Source organism: Myxine glutinosa, chromosome 12 (assembly GCF_964187855.1).
Source record: "Myxine glutinosa chromosome 12, kmMyxGlut1.1, whole genome shotgun sequence".
Taxonomy (NCBI): domain Eukaryota; kingdom Metazoa; phylum Chordata; class Myxini; order Myxiniformes; family Myxinidae; genus Myxine; species Myxine glutinosa.
The window spans coordinates 94,110,992-94,131,396 of NC_136272.1; the positions used below are offsets into that span (position 1 = coordinate 94,110,992).

The 20,405-nt window shown below is 45.2% G+C and overlaps 2 protein-coding genes across 2 annotated transcripts in view; one reads left to right on the top strand and one right to left on the bottom strand.

Moving 5' to 3' along the window:
* The window catches only part of LOC137437621 (phytanoyl-CoA dioxygenase domain-containing protein 1), an 18,386-nt gene extending 9,110 nt beyond the window's left edge, over positions 1-9,276 (top strand). The window contains exons 5-11 of the mRNA XM_068132097.2: positions 1,125-1,180; positions 4,644-4,706; positions 4,831-4,852; positions 6,333-6,461; positions 7,924-8,040; positions 8,218-8,344; positions 8,545-9,276. Coding sequence (XP_067988198.2) covers positions 1,125-1,180; positions 4,644-4,706; positions 4,831-4,852; positions 6,333-6,461; positions 7,924-8,040; positions 8,218-8,344; positions 8,545-8,584 — 554 coding nt within the window. The 3' untranslated portion in view covers positions 8,585-9,276. The remainder of the gene's footprint in view (positions 1-1,124; positions 1,181-4,643; positions 4,707-4,830; positions 4,853-6,332; positions 6,462-7,923; positions 8,041-8,217; positions 8,345-8,544) is intronic.
* Positions 9,277-15,414: 6,138 nt separating this feature from the next.
* On the bottom strand, positions 15,415-18,292 carry LOC137437624 (uncharacterized). Its single transcript, XM_068132098.2, has one exon. The coding sequence runs from the start codon at positions 17,527-17,529 to the stop codon at positions 16,540-16,542; it is 990 nt and encodes a 329-aa protein (XP_067988199.2). The 5' UTR covers positions 17,530-18,292; the 3' UTR covers positions 15,415-16,539.
* Between the last annotated feature and the right edge of the window lie 2,113 nt (positions 18,293-20,405).

The window sequence follows — 20,405 nt, forward strand, 5'->3', positions numbered from 1 at the left end:
TATAAAGGGAAGAGGAGAAGAAGAACAACACCGATCAGAGTTGGTGGGGAACAGCTGTCTTGAAGATCTGGAGGGAAGCATGAGGTTAAAGATAATGTTAAAGTTGGATCCACAGGCAGGAAGAGAGGGGGATTGGGGGGGGGGGGGGGAGGGGACAAGCATTGATCCTGGATTTAGGGAGTTTCACCAGTTGTTGGTGGACCATGTGAACACTGCAGGAAACTGGAGAGGGGTGTGAGAGGGGGGGGGGGGGGGGGGGGGGAGGAGAGAATTGATGGTTGTGGTGGATGGCATGGAAAGAGCAGAGAGTGCAAGACCAGAAAGGAGGTGGTGTAAGATAGAGACCACTGACTTGTCTGCGACGGCAAAGTGATAGGTCCATAGACTCAGATTCATCACTAGATTTCAATGATCTTAAAGGCCTTGTTTTCCCCCGGTGTCAAGCAGAGCAAGGTGTGAGGCAGGGGTGTCAATCCAAAGAGGGAGTTGAGATTTACATCAAGCTGCGAATGATGGCCTTGTATGATGGCCAAGGAATTACTTTGTACAACAGAAGATGCCCAGTTGGCAACTGGCTTTGGAGACCAACTTTGGAATGTGGTTTGCCCAATAAAACATTTAATATTTTGTCACAAAGAACACAATGGATTTCTGCAGGTGCATTAGAATTTCAGCTGGTTTTCAGGATTTGGATCTGGTCGGAGTCATGGGAGCTCAGAGAGCATTACAGGTAGGTACTAAACAGTTGAACACTTGAAGGTGATAATGACAATGCTGAAAGTTGTATGGCCCTTATTGTGGAGTATGGCATCATCATTACAAAGAAAAAACAGAAACGATTCCTCCAAGTTGTGCAGGACCATAAAAACCGCTTCCCCAACAGCAAAAAGGAAACTCTATAAATAGAAAAGTGACATAATGTCAGGCCACCAGTACCATTCCTGAACAGTCCAGAACTTCAACCCCATTGAGAAACCTCTAAATATGGTTGAAAATGGATGACGTTTGACTTGTGATGTTTTTTTTTGTACATTTTGTACAAATAACGACTACCCAAGAAAGCACAAAGTGTGCATGCACGTGTTTATGTTCCACTTGTATAACCTTACTCTGCTTTTCACCAGCACTACATGTACTGGATCCAGTTTTCAAAGAAATTACGCACAGTCTTAAAATTAAGGTACGTACTCCTAAAATGGCAAATGGGCTCATCAAAAGGGATTGTGTGAGGGTTGGAAGCGAAGTTGAGAACATGAGCGAATAAATTTAAGAGGAAACAAAAGTGAAGGGAGAGAGAGAGAGAGATGTGAATATAGAAAAAGTGTGACTATATATATATATATATATATATATATATATAGTATATATATATATATATATATATATATATATATATATATATATATATATATATATATATATATATATATATATATATATATATATACGGTATGTACATACATACATATACGAGGGGCAGTCAATAAGTAACCTTAGAATATTTTTCACAACTTGTTTATTGCATGTATGTGTAACAACTGTGCTATTTTCGAACATAATCTCCATTGCGTTCAATGCATTTTTTCCAGCGCTTTACCAAGGCCTGGATTCCTCTATAAAAAAAAAAATTGGGATGTGTAGCCATTCGTGCACCGCCTCTTGGACATCTTCGTCGCATCGGAAAGTCGTTCCACCAAGCACCTCTTTAAGTGGCCCAAATATGTGGCAATCCCAAGGGACGAGGTCTGGCAAGTAGGGTGGACGAGGAAGACACTCAAAATGCAGGTCCTCCCTCGATTGTTGCAGTTGTAGCGCGGGCAGTATAGGGCCGAGCATCGTCATGCTGCAGCAAAACACCTGTAGTGAGTAGTCCACGACGTTTTGATCTGATTGCTGGTTTCAGATGATTTTTAAGGAGGTCGCAGTATAATGCACTGGTGACTGTGGTCCCTCTAGGCATGTAATGCTCTACAAGTGGGCCTCAGCTGTCCCAGAAGAGCGTCAGCATCACTTTTCCAGTGAACGGCTGTATGCGGAATTTTTTGGGCTTTGATGAAGTTGAATGGCACCACTCTTTGCTTGCCCTCTTCCTTTCTGGCTGAAAGTAGTGGACCCAGCTTTCATCCCCAGTCACTACACGCTGTAAGAAAGCGTCGCCTTCTGTTTCGTAACGTCCAGGAAATTCTTCACATGCGTCCACTCGCCGTTCTTTCAGTTTGGGTGTGAGTTGTCTGGGCACCCACCTTGCGGAACCCCAGCACGCTGTGAATGATATGGTGTGCTGGCTGAACCATGGCTAATGTTCAATTCGGAGACCACTTCATCCAGCGTAATGTGACGGTTTTCCCTTGGAACGCGCTCAACTCCTGCAACCATTTCTGGTGTCGGCTGTGTGAGGCCGGCCCGAGCGAGCAGCGTCTGCCACACTGGACACTCCACTTTTAAACATCCTGGCCCAGTCGTACACCTGCTGCAGCGATAAACTTGCGTCACCATATTGCATCTTCATTCTGCGATGGATTTCACTGGGATTCACACCCTCACTTCCCAAGAAACGGATGACAGAACGTTGCTCCTCCCTGGTGCATGCTTCTAAGGGAGCTGCCATCTTGGAACTGCTCTACTGACGTCATACGCTCAATGTTGCCAGATCTAAAACAGGGAAAACATGACTCTTACCCATAGATATAACATATGTCGTCTACAATTACACACATTACATTCTCGAATTATATCGCCATTTTAAGGTTACTTATTGACTGGCCCTCATGTTATATATATATATATATATATATATATATATATACATACACACACCTCCCATGTTCTAACTGAATATAGCTGCATAAAGAAAACATGAGAGGCTACACAAGGTAAGGCCTCTGCAGTGCATAACCCATCAGCGACAGAGTAGACAAACGCACATCACCAAAGCTCTCAAGCAGATGAGGGGGTGTCTAGCATTGGGATTGTCATATATGATTGTATATGCTACCAGTGAATGTCTGCAGTTATAGAGAAACTCGGGAAGAGTTTGAAACAGCAAAGGGCTTACCTAATGGTAGCTCTTTTGGTTGCTTTATGCAGCTTTCCTCAGCTAAAACAGCAGAGGAGTTAATTTATATAATCCTAGCCCCATGGGGCAATTATTCCCTCCAATTACGGCTCTTCATATATATTGTTACGAATTTGGTAGAGCAATATGTAGAGCAGAGTAGATCTGAGTAGTTAACATGCTTCGAGATGTCGCGATAGGGAATCTACCTGTAATAAGTCATGTTTAGGTGTTTTGTCGGTTAAGGTGTATAATTGTGAATCTACCAGGAGATTCGGGTGATAGTTAGTGTAGGGGTTAATCAGTAGAGCCCTTGTATGTCTTACCTGGTAGTCAAACCTTTGTCCATTATGGCACTGCAGACCACATAAACATCAGTTAGGACCTTTAGTACAACACTAAATGACGCCTTTGCCCCCTGACATGACTTAGGAAGAAATCAGGCTAGAACACCGCCACAATTGGCCGCCACCATTTACACCTCCGAGAGGCCTATCCACCTCACATAGCACGTGCTGTGACCAAGGAATAGGAGCGGGAGTGGAGTGACGCAGTGGGTGTGACCTGGACAAGCCGGCTAGCCGGGGGAGGCTCTGATTGGCTGAGGAGTGCGCCAAAGCTGACGTAACCGGCCAGAGATATTAACGAGGGCCGGACGCCAGTTTCGGCAGTGGAGTTGAGAGAGGCAGTCCGGAGAGTTGGATCGAGAGATGAGATCAGAGCCCCGACCTGAGTTGATCAGGAGTGAGGGAGTTGTGACATTCCTGGCAGTGCAGAGAGAGAGCCCGAGTTGCGTTGGCAGTTCGCAGAGTTGGCAGTTGAGCCATAGGGAGTTGCTGAACGCCAGTTTGCCGAACACCATTGGGCAGTCGAGTCGATACGAGGAGTTGTCTTCAGCAGCCCGGTCGAGTCGTTCAGAGATCCCGACCCGAGTTGGGCTGAGGTGTAGCCCGAGTGGAGCGGTGCTGGTGCTTTTGGAGCTTGGTGCACGGACCTCGTTGGCGGCGAGAGGATCGGAGCTTGGAGCGAGGCCTCGTGGGTACATCGGGGCCGGAGTTTGGAGCCGCGTTGGACGGACAAGACAGATAAGCCCGAGCTCCGCGTACACTGTACACGACGTGACGTGTTATTTTTGTTAATTCATATTCCCTCATTTGTATTTGATATCTGTTGTGTGTGGGATCCCAATTTAGGCTTCTTATTAGAGTTATCGTGCTTTTTCTGTCCTTGCCCTTTTCCTGAATAAACCCTTGCATTATTTTCTGTACATACTTGAACGCAGTTTACCACCTGATTGATTTGATAGATAAGGCTGTGGGGACTTGCGCTGTTTCCCTCCATTCCGCGCGCTTAGGTGTTTGAGATTTTGGAATCCGCTATTGAGCTTCCGCCTCGGAGTTAAAGCCTCGTAATCGGCAATCTGCGACCGCCAGATATTAATTTCGGCGGTTGCGCGACAATATTTATGTATACATCATGGTGACGATCATGGCAAAAATTCCACCATTTATCATAAATAATAGCCATGAAAGTGGCTTGTGCAGAAGGCTTACTCATGTTGAAAGTCTCCTAAATGTCTCCCTTTCAGGCTACAGCTGAGGCTTTACAGATCAAAAAACCTGTTGTTGTACAGAGCATGTACATCTTCAAGGCAAGTGCAAGAAACCCATACTTTGTTCTTTTTTTGTGATTATTGGACACTTGATACTTTCAAATTTAAATCCAATGTGCTTCCACCCTCTCCCCATCCCCTCTTCCCTCCCTGACCATTACAGCAACCTGGAATCGGGGGTGAAGGTATGTTTTATGACAGATCAGTTAACATTTTGTAAAACACTATACGTATAAGGTTATCATTGGTAAAGTCTTCTTCCTTCACTTTCATTTATTTATTCATCGATATAGCTATTTATCTATCAATCAATCACCATTTGCTTTCTTGCATATAAATTTGAAAGCTTCAAAAAAAAAAAATGTACTGTACAGTACAGTATTGCAAATTAACTTCCATTCTTAATTTCATGCATATATTATTCTTTACAATCATTTATAAATGGCCAACCTTCATCGGCAGACATTCAGGTCATTTTTGGAGTGTGCTCGTCCAGTCTTCTACAATTCCTTGTTTGAGTACTGCATAACCATGGCAATGGAACACAATACAAGATGGTGGTGGAGACAAATTGCATTTGGCATCCAAGCAACACTCCTTTTATTTGCAGAGGAAAACAGCTCTACCATTGTACCCTGTTCTACCGATCTACCCGACCTCCTTAAGCAACTGTTAAATGCGAGTTATATTGAAGTGATTGCGGAGTTCTCTCGCTAATTCAGGAAAACCAACTAGAAAGGCACTCGGTAGAGCGCATACCTCCGCCAGGCTGAACAGTCTATGTTTTTCGTATCCCACTGATCGGCCAGATCTGGATCCGAACCTGAACCAAAAATCTAATCAATTTTGTCCAGGCCACACACCAAACCAAACCCGCCCACTAAATTTTGTCCGAATCCATCCATAACGTTTTGAAATATCATACTCACAGACAGCAGACAAATAGACAGGGGTGAAAACATAACCTCCATCCAACTTCAGTGGCAGAGGTAAAGATTTTGGACGAGCAAAATTCTGTATTTGAACATGCTGGTACGAAGTGTGTTCGAGCTCCTCCATGAGCCTTGGCATTGGGTTTTAAAAGGTGTTAGACGTGGTTTTAATTAGAAGACACCGTGTATGCCCCTTCGGAGGGAATGTGAAGCCAGTCGAGTTCTCCATATGTTCGCAGTGAATATTAAAGAGCTTCTGGTGCACCTTTCAATAACAGCACGCCATTGTGAGCCAGTACCTAAGACAACATCACGAGGAACTGCAGCTGGAGCATAGCACGACAAGCTTAATAAATTTCCAACAATATCCAGGGACGAGATGTGGCGAAACACATGCTACAGGTGATCCTGTTTTGGAGCCGGATTGAACAGTAAATTTGATCAAAGCATTCAGCGTGCTTAAATGAGATAAAATGGACTTGGTTTGCTGAAACAGCAATCCTAATATCTTTTAAGTGAATGATTAAATGTTACTGGAACATAACTTGGTGAGTTGGTCAATAATTGACAATTGCATTTATTGAAGTTGCATTCCAGCCCAAGCTGTTAGTAAAACCTTGACAAGTTTCAAAATAGACTGTAAATTATTAAGCAGGATGAAATGAAGTAAAAAAATTTATGAACCGACAAAAGCAAGATCACTGACCTATGTTCCTGGGCCCCAAATATACAGTGACACCACACCAGGACGCGACCTTCCTGCACACAGAACCAACGCAATGCATCACCGGCTTCTGGTTTGCTGTCGAGGATGCAACGGAGGAAAACGGCTGCCTGCAAATAATTCCCGGATCGCATCGAAGTACGTCGTAGTTCATCTCAATGCCAAACGGGAAGGGCATCGTGTACACAGGAGCAGTTTTGACCAAACTGTACGGTCAATATGGGTGCAGAAGAGGTGTTTGAAAGGAGAGGGCAGGGGAGGGTTGGCACAGTCCCCAACCATCCCACACATAACTAGAGCAATGTGACTGTGTCACCAATATGCCTCCACATAGTCCCTGCATGTGACAATGGGTAGATGCCCTCATTCACTGTCCTAAAAAGAAACAAGTTTGATTTAAATCCCTTCAGCTGTTTTCAAGTATCACATTTTTACTAGACATGACAGGTTTCACATCGATCGGTGAAGTGGTTTTGGAGAAGGGATTTTTTTTGAAATATTGGCTTTCAAGCTAATATGATTGCGAAACCACGTGACATATGACATCAAAAATGTACACTCTGCATATGTATGGGTAGGGGATCATGTTTGTGAAGTTCCCTGTTGATTGGATAAGGCTTGTTTTTCTATCCAAGATGGCTGCCAAAGCAAGTGACCTACGATGTCATCATTTTCAAACAAAATGCAACAATGGTGTTGGATTACATTTTTGAAATTTCACATCGAAAGGGTAAGCGGTTTCAGAGATATAATTATTTAATATTTTCCTTCAATCCAATATGGCTGCCACACCATGTGACCAATGACGTTTTCGTGATCAACTTTTAATCACCATGCCAAGTCAATGGTTCACATGCTGTTTCGAGTCAATCGATTCGGTGGTTTGGGAGAACATGTTTTTTGAGGTTTTAGGTTAAATCCAATTTGGCTGCCAAACCATGTGACCTGTGAAATCATAAATTTATTATTTCAATACAAATGGGTCATAGATCATATGCATGCAATTTCAGATTTTTAGGACAAGGCATTCAATTAAAACATTTTTGGCTGGTATACCACCTCACCGATGGATGAACATTATCATGTTTTTGTTCCCCATTGGGAGTACTTAACAATGTGCCAAGTTTGGAATTTTTCCATTCAGTGGTTTCCAAGAAATATTTTTTAATTATTTGTGTTTATTCCAAGATGGCTGCCATACCACGTAACCTATGACATCACAATTATCATAAAAACATTCTGCATGGGTGTCGCTCCTACTCTGAAAGTTTTGTCAATCGGACATATGGTTGCTGAGAAAAACGAAGTTTAGCCCATACGGACGGATAATCTGACAACATAATGCCTCCGGCCATCTTCGGGGGCGGAGGCATAAAAACCATTAGCATGCCCACTCATTTCTCCCATTGAGGCTGAACCTCTCTTGGAGAAGACTCAAGCTAAGACTCATCAAATCGGTCTTTGGGGCTCCTGCCATTTATTAAACAAAACTTTGAAATCTTCTTCAGCCCTGGGCCAGGATGCACCAATGGCTAGTTACTTGCAAGCTTTGCCCCGTACCCTGCAAATGAGTGAATAAATACAAATGTTTACTTTGCAGATGATGTCACAAGGAGGATGGTTCGGTCTCTGCCAACAGAGTACCCAAAGACCAAGTTTCTCGGCCAAGAGAAAGACCATCTCGACGAAGAGTTTGTGAAGTTACCCGTGACAAAAGGTAAACTGGTCAGCAGGAAGAGTGCTTTGTGTGAGTTTGCGAACTTAGGCCAACTTTGCAATCGCTTTATTCTTACAAAAAAAAAAAATGTACATTTAGAAAAGGCAACAATAAGGAAGTACAGTATTACGTTCTTCTTCTTGAAACGGAGCATTTAAACAGCAGCACAAATTGCAGGAACCCTCGTGATTTTCGACGGACGCGTCGTACACAAGAGCAACATCAACACATCAAACAGATCCCGACAGGCATACATCTTCCACATCATGGACTCCCAAGACTGCGTGTGGAGCAAGGACAACTGGTAAGGTCAGGTCGGTGTAGCAGAGCATAGGACGTGACTGTGCGGTAGAACGTGGCTCAGTGAATGCCAACTGTAAGGAATAACAATCTTCAATACGGCGGCGGCTGCAGCTAAACATTAATTTTAACAAAACAGCTATTGGAAACAGTTTACCTGTTATACTTTTGTCTATCTCCTTCCTCCAACCCTCTTCCCTCAAGGATGCAGCCTTCCATCGCCCTGCCTTTCCCAGCTTTGTAGATTACCACCAAGGAAGTTCCCAGAACGATCGAGGGACTGAGCCACCACGAAAATCCAGAAAATGGCGAAAAGATACAGAATAAAATAATACAAAGCAAATTCCAGAATACACCAAATGATCTCTATAACGAACCAGGCAAATTTTACTAGATTTGGTGGCTTAACGGTCCACTCCGAATCTGGGAGGTCGGCGGTTCGAACCCCGGCCGAGTCGTACCAAAGAATTAAAAAATGGTACCTGCTACCTCTGATTGACTCCCAGCATTTGAAAAGTATGCAGAACACGGATAAACAACCAAGAGGTTGGCAACGATTGGGCAGGCTTAACGGGTCTTCCCTCCTGCGTTGAAGTGCCTTGCAAGGAACGAGTATTTTCATCTCGTGCATGCATTGCCACTACTACATCGACACAGATCGAAGAACATCACCAAAGTCGAAAGGTTGACGACATTGCAATGACTGCGAAGGGCCTGGTCACCGTAAACCACATTTTGTCCTTGAGGGAAGAGGGTTGGAGGAAGTTGATACTGCGGAAGCATATTACAACATGGCTGTTAGGAGTTGAAAAACGACTGATAGATGGATGGATGAGCTCAAGGAAAACGTTTTCTTTGGAATAAGAATACAATGAAGGATTAAACTGTGCAAATGCAAACTGTATTTATCAATTCATTAAAGTCCCTCACCGTAAATGAGTGTACTTTGGCAGTTTGCACACGTCTTGTTGACATCGTCACGGATGTCGCTGATGGGCACCGTGGCGAGATGAACCAATCAGAACCAACAGGACAATTATACCAAATGAGCCAAAGGTTTTGAACACTTGCACTTGTGAGCACTTTTGAAGAACAGGACACAAAACCAGGGAGAACCCAAGCAACTGACCGTCACAGTCCTACGCTGTGTCCAGAGCAAGAGACATCGAGTGATGTTAGCTCCAGCACCAACATGGCGATGCAAGCGGGCACCACAATGGACCACGTCGCTTGCTCTTGCAAGTCAAAAATATTGCTCAATTACCGTCAACAGATGGCGAGGAACCTTTATCCTATAGTGCATATGCAAGGCAACCAAGAGTCGATATGACAACCGCTGCACGGCTTACCTGTTAGAGTACAGCAGATAGCGACACCAAACGCCAACAATGCATGGAATCGCAACTTCCGAACAAAGCGGAATTTTGTTACTGCAAACATGTGCTTAAATCGATACATGAGGAAATACCATTGAAGGTCAGGTGAAGAAGCAACAAACATGAGGAAGTGCGGAGCGGGAAGAAACATGGCTGACAATTTGAACAAGAGTGATGGGGGAACCGAACACAAATGTCACAGTGCATGCAGACACAGGTACACTTACCCTCCAGCATTCTGGGAGATCTCCATCACAAGGTCTTATCAACTCTGCAATCACACACTAATCGTCTCCATATTGCATATTCATAAAGGGGGAAACGATTTGAGAAGAAAATAAAAGGGGAGGCCAAAAAGTGAAGGGAAAACGGAGATAAAAAGGAGGGTGAAAAATTGGAGAGGAAATGCTTGACTGCGACAGTGGCGGAAAGCTGAGTAGAGGCAGAAAAACAGAAGAGTTAGCATGACAATTCAAAATGGCAATTGTTAAGAGACTAGTTGGTTCTGCAAAAAGGATTCACATTGCTCTCATTTTAACATAAAACTAAAACAAGAATAACCAGACATTAAAATCCACTCAATCTCATTTTGATACCGACGAGAAGCAAGTCCTGACGTGGCAGGTTTAACGGCCGGAAGTCGAAATGCAATTGCACGAGGAACGAGAACATCACTTGGTCGAGAGCAAACCTCCGCCAGGCTGAACATTTTACGTTTTTGTATCCCACCAATAGGCCGGATCTGGATTCGGACGTGACCCAAAATCAAATCGGCTTATTCTTGTCACCTAACCAACTGATCCAAATAGTTTTGTCATAACTCGTCCACAACCTTTTCAAATATCATGTTATAGATACTAGCAACGGTACCCGCCCTATGGGCGGGGGCTTCAATTGGAAAGCCCAAATGAAAAGGCAAAATATGAGAAATTGAAGGATTTTTTATTTTAAACTATTCATATAAACATCCGTTGAATCATATCACATGCAAATCATCAAAATCTAAACAGTACATGGTGCCTATTTGGAAAAAAGATTGAATTCTGTAATACGGAAGCGGCCGCTATACCTGTTTCTCAGTCGCTTTGCACACGCTGCCGTGTTACTTCGGAGCTGCACGTTTATATAGGAAGAGTTCGTCAGGAGTCGATCTACTCTCTCCTGGAACGTAGAATTTCAACAAAAGCCACATCACTGTTCATATCGCTAAATATTATTCCATCGTGTTTGGAAAAATTGGAAAACTTGGAAAAAAAATGGAAAAACAATATGGCCTATTTTACTCCAAGGGGTCCCAGGAATATCCACCCAAAATATTGTTGCGATCGGTTCAGCCGTTTTTGCGGTACCTTAGAACGGACAGACGGACATCTGGTGAATTATAGTGAGATATCGTTTTTGACCACATCTCAATGGTGAAGAATAACTTATAAAATTCTCAGATCCAAATTTGGATCTTCACCAAAATTGAATCAATTCTTCCTTGTCACACACCCAACCTGTCCACCAAGTTTTGGCCAAATCTATCCAAAACTTTGACAGCAATTGTTGTATATCGTTTTTAGCCCCATCTCTCAATAGTGAAGAATCACTTTAAAAAAAAAAAACTACATGCTATTCATAGAATACTTACCCTGCGCAGTCAACTTGGTGAGCCAACTCTTTTGTTTTTAAAGGGTTTTTTTTTTTTTTGATCCAATATGGCTGCCAGACCACATGAGTGATGACATCATAAATTTATATTCTCTCATATAATTGTTGCGTACATCACGCTCAATAAATTTCAAACTGATCAGACCAAGCGTTGTCCCTGTCGAATTATGACGTCATCATTAAGGCATCAATGACTTTCACCACATTAAGGCACCAATGGTTTTATGCACCAATGACGTCATCATTAACACTTGTTCCACATGCAGAGTTATTTACAATTATCCACATTTCAATTTTTTCCATGGAGCGGTTTCAGAGATATGGAGGTGCAATGTTTTTCGTTTTTTTCCAAGATGGCATCTGTATCACGTGAACTATGTCAATATTATTCAAATATTCTACAGGTGAAGGTGCTCCTGTGGTGAAAATTGTGTCCATCAGACCAACAGTTGCAGAGAAAAAAAAATCATACTGATCGGATAAAGCGTTATACTTGTCAAATTATGATGTCATAACGAAGGCACCAATGACATCATCAACATATCCTATTCCCCTTGGGGAGTACTTGACAATGAGGCATGTTTGTTTTCCTTTTTTTCCATTGAGCGGTTTCGGAGATATAGAGGTGTAACCTTTTTCCAAGAAGGTGTCCGTAGCACATGACCTACGACGTCATAATTATGAATAAAATATTCTACAGGTGGAGGCGCTCCTTTGGTAAAATGTCGTGTCAATTGGACCAACGGTTGCCGAGAAAATGAATTTTAAAAACGCAGACACGCACGTACAATCGTACCCGATTGCCTAACCCTGCTTTTCGCTTTGCAGCGCAGGGTAATTATAGTATCCGGATCCAGATCTTCACAAAAATGTAATAATTTTGTCCTTGTCACGAACCCAACACATCCACCAAATTTCGTCCGAATCAGGGCAAAAGCTTTTGAGATATCCTGTTGACAAACAGCCAGACAGGGGTGAAAACATGACCTCCGTCCACCTTCGGTGGCGGAGATAATAAGGAGCAGGGAGTTATGGAGCGTACTGGTGAACAGCACGAGACCTACTTCGATGTAGCATCGAAGGGTTGGCAAGATAGCTCAGAGGCAGAGCACTCGCCTTTGAGCTATCGAGCCCAGGTTCGATTCCCGATCAGATTATAAACTGTCGGATTGGTGCTTCAGCAGCAGCAGTTGCATCAAGTGCATCTTCCCTCGGATGAAAGTGAAGGAATTATACGGTGAACCTCAAAGATCCATTCGTAGTCATTAGAGGGTTATTCAACGAAAAGTTGATGCGTCGCACCAGCAGCCTGAACAAATTAAAAATACCAGCCCCCATGAAACCTACCAACCGAGCTATGTGACCGCCTTCATCGAGGTACTCGGCGACCCCAGAAAGTGACCTGGGAATGAAAGGCTCTCCGCCACCCCGATCAATGGCCGCAGGAGGGCCCCACGCAGAGGCTCATGTCTGTGGATTCTTAGCAAGATAGGTGGCTGGTGCCATTGCACAGGTAAACTTCAACTTACACGAAGCTAAATAAGATTACAAGGCAAACCGATTGAATGTCAAGTGTGGCCGAGTGACCATGAGAGCACAGCACCTGAAAAAAAGCATCAAAAGAAGGATTTGACGTGTAGAAATTTGGCTTCAGAAATGTGGCGAAACGTTTTGACTGTGCGTCAAAAGGTGGCACACATCTGGTGTTGGTGTTGCGCAGTCAGTAGTCACTCATGTCAGCCACACAGACCATTTATATAGGGAAGTGAGACTCACCTCGACAAGTGAAAGCAGAAGGCAGTGGAGGAATTTCCAGTTGCACTGTACCTTGGTCTTTCGGCTCCTGAAGTTGAAGCTTCAACGCGAATGAATGACATTCTCTGGAAATGGGCACGCCGGAACTCCGTCACCGCAATTTGACATTTGCACGTGGGTGGGACCCCCCCCTCCGCCCCCCCCAATCCCCCACGGTTTCCTGCATTTTTGTGTCTTCACAACGCACACCTTACCCGCAGACACATTGAAGAACATTGGGACCTGAAAACATACCGTTTTTCCTTAGCATACCCAGCGGGGTACAGAGTGGAAGTTTTAATTTTGGGGTGAGGAATTAGAGTGAGAGCAATCAGATTTTTATTTTTTAATCGGCGAGAAATAGTGAGGTTTGAAGGAAACGCGAAAGAAGGAAACAGCACATCACATCAGAGGGGAAAAGAGGTGGGGTAAGGAGAAACAGTGGAGAGAAAAGCATGAGAGCATGAAAATGGACTGGTTGTGACTTTGCAGACAATGAGCAAAGTGTGGAACGTGTGTGACACATCTGGATGACAAAGTGCGGGATGCAGGGCATGGGGGACAAAGATATGGGGGTCAGGCACTGGACCCCACAAATAAAGGTGTGACAGGGCGGGAGGGTACCCCATGTATGAGGCGATGCGTGCAAGGACAGGGAAGTGGTGAACCGAGGAGTGTGGGGAAGTGGGGAACCAAGGAGTGTGGGGAGGTGGTGAACCGAGGAGTGTGGGGAGGTGGTGAACCGAGGAGTGTGGGGAGGTGGTGAACCGAGGAGTGTGGGGAGGTGGTGAACCGAGGAGTGTGGGGAAGTGGTGAACCGAGGAGGATGCGGAGGTGGTGAGCCAAGGAGTGTGGGGAAGTGGTGAACCGAGGAGGGTGCGGAGGTGGTGAACCGAGGAGGGTGGGGAAGTGGTGAACCGAGGAGTGTGGGGAAGTGGTGAACCGAGGAGGGTGGGGAAGTGGTGAACCGAGGAGTGTGGGGAGGTGGTGAACCGAGGAGGGTGGGGAGGTGGTGAACCGAGGAGTGTGGGGAAGTGGTGAACCGAGGAGTGTGGGGAAGTGGTGAACCGAGGAGGGTGGGGAGGTGGTGAACCGAGGAGTGTGGGGAAGTGGTGAACCGAGGAGGGTGGGGAGGTGGTGAACCGAGGAGGGTGGGGAGGTGGTGACCCGAGGAGTGGGGGGAAGTGGTGAACCGAGGAGTGTGGGGAAGTGGTGAACCGAGGACTGTGGGGAGGTGGTGAACCGAGGAGTGTGGGGAAGTGGTGAACCGAGGAGTGTGGGGAAGTGGTGAACCGAGGGTGGGGAAGTGGTGAACCGAGGAGTGTGGGGAGGTGGTGAACCGAGGAGTGTGCGGAGGTGGTGAACCGAGGAGTGTGGGGAAGTGGTGAACCGAGGAGTGTGGGGAAGTGGTGAACCGAGGAGTGTGGGGAAGTGGTGAACCGAGGAGTGTGGGGAAGTGGTGAACCGAGGAGTGTGGGGAAGTGGTGAACCGAGGAGTGTGGGGAAGTGGTGAACCGAGGAGGGTGGGGAGGTGGTGAACCGAGGAGTGTGCGGAGGTGGTGAACCGAGGAGTGTGGGGAAGTGGTGAACCGAGGAGTGTGGGGAAGTGGTGAACCGAGGAGTGTGGGGAAATGGTGAACCGAGGAGTGTGGGGAAGTGGTGAACCGAGGAGGGTGGGGAGGTGGTGAACCGAGGAGTGTGGGGAGGTGGTGAACCGAGGAGTGTGGGGAGGTGGTGAACCGAGGAGTGTGGGGAAGTGGTGAACCGAGGAGTGTGGGGAGGTGGTGAACCGAGGAGTGTGGGGAGGTGGTGAACCGAGGAGTGTGGGGAAGTGGTGAACCGAGGAGTGTGGGGAGGTGGTGAACCGAGGAGTGTGGGGAGGTGGTGAACCGAGGAGTGTGGGGAAGTGGTGAACCGAGGAGTGTGGGGAGGTGGTGAACCGAGGAGTGTGGGGAGGTGGTGAACCGAGGAGTGTGGGGAGGTGGTGTATCGAGGTGTGCGGTTAAGGGGGTGTATGGGATATACACGGGTGGATGTGGGTGTGCGTGTGCAAAGAGTGGATGATGGCAAATAACTATGGAGGAAAATGTGGAAAACAAAAGTTGAGGGGAGGAAATACAGTAGGACTTGAAGCAGACACAAAGATGGATGAACATCGGATGTTCAGGGAGTGATACGCAAACTGTAGTTTGTGCAGGAGGTGGTGCGAGGTAGACAAAACAGCGATGGCGATCGGTGTGCGAGCGAAACGTTGGGGCTGAAAAGTATTTTATTAAAACCTCAAGAGCCGCGATACAGGGCGGAATGCGGAGTAATAATAATAATATACGCAATGACGATTGAGATTACACAGGCACAAGAAAATGTGGCGGACCTAGCGGACCGCAACCTGGTACACGCCATGGAAAAACCGCCCAACAACTCAAACAACCAGAACGGACTAACATCAGCCGATTTACAAAGCAGGGCCGATTGTGCGCGTAAATGATGACGATGATGACGATGACGATTATGACGATGATTATCAATGATAAACGCACCAATGAATCGCACTACACGCTCGGAGAAACGAGCCGGGTAAATGTAACTGGGAAAATTAGTATCAACATGAATGCATTAACAGGATAAACAAGATCAAAGAACAACGCCAACCCCATTTCGCTCGGTCAACACGCGAGCACCTAATAATTTTCACCCAAATCTAGAATCGAGCGGGTACAAATTCACGGGGCGGTACGGGATGTGAACAGGGGATGTGGGATGAGCTTGGGGGGGATTGGAGGATGTGGGATGAACTAGGAGTGGGGGGTATAGGATGAACTGAAGGGGAGGAAACATGGGATGATCTGAGGGGGAGGAAACATGGGATGATCTGAGGGGGAGGAAGCATGGGATGATCTGAGGGGGAGGAAACATGGGATGATCTAAGGGGGAGGAAGCATGGGATGATCTGAGGGGGAGGAAACATGGGATGATCTGAGGGAGAGGAAACATGGGATTGGGATCATCTGAGGGGCAGGAAACATGGGATTGGGATCATCTGAGGGGCAGGAAACATGGGATCATCTGAAGGGGAGGGGATATGGGATGATCTGAAGGGGAGGGGATATGGGATGATCGGGAAGGGATATGGGATTATCTGAATGTTGGGAGAGGAGAGAGAGGGAAGGTGAGGGTGGGAGATGATACGAGCTAAATCGGAACGGCACACTGGTATCAGTTTTCTATGTTAATTAGATGTCCGCCTACCTGAACGGGTAAGTACGAGTTATCATAAACGCCAAGTTACCCACTCCAAAAACTCTCGGTACATTAAACAGTCCACCGATGGACCCCGCCCCAATCCGTTCCGCTGCCCATTCCCACGGAGACCGCCCTAGTACACTCTACGGACGCCATTGTAGCGATCGTAGGCCGAATCTCGCTCGTAGGATTCGGAGAGCCGGTAGCGAGAAGCGACGGCCGGTGGGCTCAGGGCCCGACGAGCATACAAGGCGCTGGACGTCGGATAGGGGTGCACGGGGCTTCGTTCCCTGGCCAGCCGAGGGGCGCTGCGGTAGTAGATCGACAGCCGTTCGTAGGGGTCGCGGAGATGAGCAGGTGGTACAGGAGCGTGTGTTGGCTGAACAGGAAGCGGACGTCTCTCGTACGGATCCGAGTAAGGAGAAGGATGAAGAGGGTAGCGCTGATCTAGTGCGTAAGGTCGCCCGGGGACTTCTCTTCTGGGGCCAAGGCGACCGTAACCCGGCGGAGGCGGCGGCGGCGGTGGTGGAGGTGGAGGTGGGTACGGTCGACCGTAGCCCGGCGGGACGGACGGTATCGGGTATCCGGCAGGAGGGTGTGGTAGCATGCCCATCATCCCGCCATTACGGTAGCCCGGAAAGCCCCCGGAAGGCCCGTCGAACTCTTCCCGGCCGTGTGTGCTCACCGAGAGTTTCACGTTGAGTGCTCGCCCGCCCAGGGTCTTCCCGTGCAAGGCGTCGATCGAATCCATGACGGTTGGACCCTTTTCCATGTGCACAAAGGCGTAATCCTTGACGATGTCGCACTCCAGAACTCGCCCGTATTTCTCGAACATTTCCTTGATCTGCCGGCTCGACACCGAGCTGTCCACATTCCCCACAAATATCTTAATGGCGTTTCGCACCTTTGTGGTGGAATAAAGCACGTTGATGTGGTTGCCTTTGAATTCGGACTTGTGCAGGTCGGCGATGGCGTTCTTCGCATCGATTTCCTTCTCCATGTGCACGAACGCGTAGTTTTTCATAATGTCTGCCTCGTTCACCTGGCCGTACTGCTCGAAAAGAGTCCGCAGCTCGGCCGTATTCGCCGAAGCTGGCAGGTTGCCCACGAAGAGCTTCACCATGTCTGCCTCGTCGCTGTTCTGAGGTAACCGAGGAAAACGTCCGAACTGCCTTCAATTCCTCCGAAGCAAGCCCTCCGCCTCGTTGCTTAAAATGGCTGAATACGGTCAACTTCCGGTGGACCTTCACGTTCCTTTATAAAATTTCGGGGATTTTTTTTGATCGACCGAGAAAAGGTTAATCGTATCGTATGTATTTTCTCTAAGATTGCGTGAAAGAACATTATATTTTAAAGAGTTTATAACGTCACTGTGCCTATTGCTTTTTTTCCGAGGGTTTAATTTTATTTCTTTGACATGCATTCTTTTTATCGTGTTCATCTTTTCATATGTTCAACCATAATTTTAATTATTATAAGTTTGTAATGTTTGTTTGTTTCGCAGTAAAATCCGAAAGCAATTTTAAAATTGGAAATTGATGTAAAGTTTTTTCCTTACTATACACCGCCTAAAATTCAACCATCGATTTATTATTGCTAGGCCTAGTGTATTATAGAATCAAATATGCAACGATTCGGCGTTATTGATAGAAAGCAAACCATTCGCTTTTTAATCTTTGTTTTATTTTGCTCTACGATCTCAATGTTCGATTTATGGGGATTGCTTGGCCACAACTTCCGGTGTTGTCGATTGACACCAAATAGCGATGAATTGAATGGACGATGTCTTTCTAAGGGGACGTTATTAAATACAATATCTAATCCTCAATTTTATTTCCACTAATTTGTAATTATAATCCTCACACCATACCCTCCCTTTTTCTGGAGATCACAAAAAAAGAAGTAAAATCGCTTGTAAAATGGCGGCAACTCAAACCGTTTTTTTTGGTTATATTATTGTTGTTTTAAGGGCAGCATAACCTATGGTGTTCGTGTTTTGTGGCGATTTTGGCTATGCAGTTGTTTTTGTTTGTTATCTTATAAATTTTCTCCACAGTACCACTGCCTCCGCCAATCAAAAGAATCAAGTTACTTTCGCCGAGTAGTTTTCCGCGTAAAATCGGCTGAAATCACTACTGTAGTCACGTTCAGTTTATATAGATTTGTTTTCATTCCGCTTCTTGCACGCTTTATTGATTGTGTTGGTGTGTACCTGTAACCATAGATATATATATATATATATATATCTATGCCTGTAACTTGAGAAAAGGATAAATCACAGCCTTGCTCAAATCGACAATGCGAATACACCCTAATACTGCGCAAATATAATACTGCCTAATACTGCAACGATTAAAAATAACTTGTACACCTCATTTGACAATTTATTTTCAACAAAACGAAGAAGGAAAAGTGACACAAAGCTTTATTGGACACCATGTTGGCTAGATATTACAAAAATAAAAAATAAAAACTGTTTTTCGTGATATTTAGCAAACATGTATGACTGTGCAATTCGATACGTAATAATTTATATAAAACTATAAAAACAAAAGAAAAGTTACATTTCATATACAGTATCTGTGCTTTCATTTTCTTGCTACAAAACACCATACAACATGACAAACAATATTCACACTTCAACATGTTCTATATTTACCTTCACTTTGCTGAATACGTGCAAAACACAACACCTTATACACAAGCAAACACGACAGGTGAATGTTGGCTTTTTCGTCTCGGAAATACTCGATTTGAGACCAAACAGTGGAATTGTAAAATGACGTCACGTGGCGCCAAATTGAACGTGCGCGTCATTGAAAGCAGCCATCCAGTGAACTGGTCCATATCGTAAATACCTTGCACAGGTAAGTTTGCCTTTTCAAGCAGGAGCTTGCACCCACGTGTAATTTGTGAGCTCCTCTTCCAGGTTATTTCGGAACCTTTAACAGTCGAACATTAATCATAAGCTTCCCGCCATTCCCACAGCCACGCGTTCTATGAATAGTCCACTCCTGGGGTCCAGACTCGGGCAGGAAACGGCCTTTCCCGCAGCGAGATATATATTGAAGATTTTTGACATCAAGTCGAACATGTCCATAAAGTGCGGAGGTCGGACAAGGGCATTTGTACACAGGAACATCCGAGTCACAAGACCAAAATCAAAAGTAGAGTACAGAGATCGCCAAGAAGTGTAAGAATGAGGGTGTGAGTGGCAACAGGTTCTATATATTATATACATAGACCAAGAAGTGTAAGAATGAGGGAGTGGCAACAGGTTCTATATATATATATATATATATATATATTTATGTACAGTACATAGATCAAGAAGTGTAAGAAGGAGGGTGTGGTGTGAGTGGCAACAGGTTATATATATTATATACATAGACCAAGAAGTGTAAGAATGAGGGTATGAGTGGCAACAGGTTCTATATATATATTTATGTACATAGATCAAGAAGTGTAAGAATGAGGATGTGAGTGGCAACAGGTTCTATATATTATATACATAGACCAAGAAGTGTAAGAATGAGGGAGAGTGGCAACAGGTTCTATATATATATATATTTATGTACATAGATCAAGAAGTGTAAGAAGGAGGGTGTGAGTGGCAACAGGTTATATATATTATATACATAGACCAAGAAGTGTAAGAATGAGGGTGTGAGTGGCAACAGGTTCTATATATATATTTATGTACATAGATCAAGAAGTGTAAGAATGAGGGTGTGAGTAGCAACAGGTTATATATTGTTGCGGTTTTGAAATAAAGGTTAATTTCCCCTCTTAGTTAGTTACACCACAACATGAAGCCTCGCGATAGTTCAGTTATTTCTTCATAAATGTAAGCGTAGTCCTTTCCTGTGTTTAGTTTTGCGTTGAGTAGGCCAGTGAGATTAGGTGTCCCTTTGGTGCTTTGCTTCGATGCTTTTGGTTTGGCACTGAAATACCACGCGGCAGGCCTGAACAAGTCAACTGAGGCCGAAGGAAGGCGGG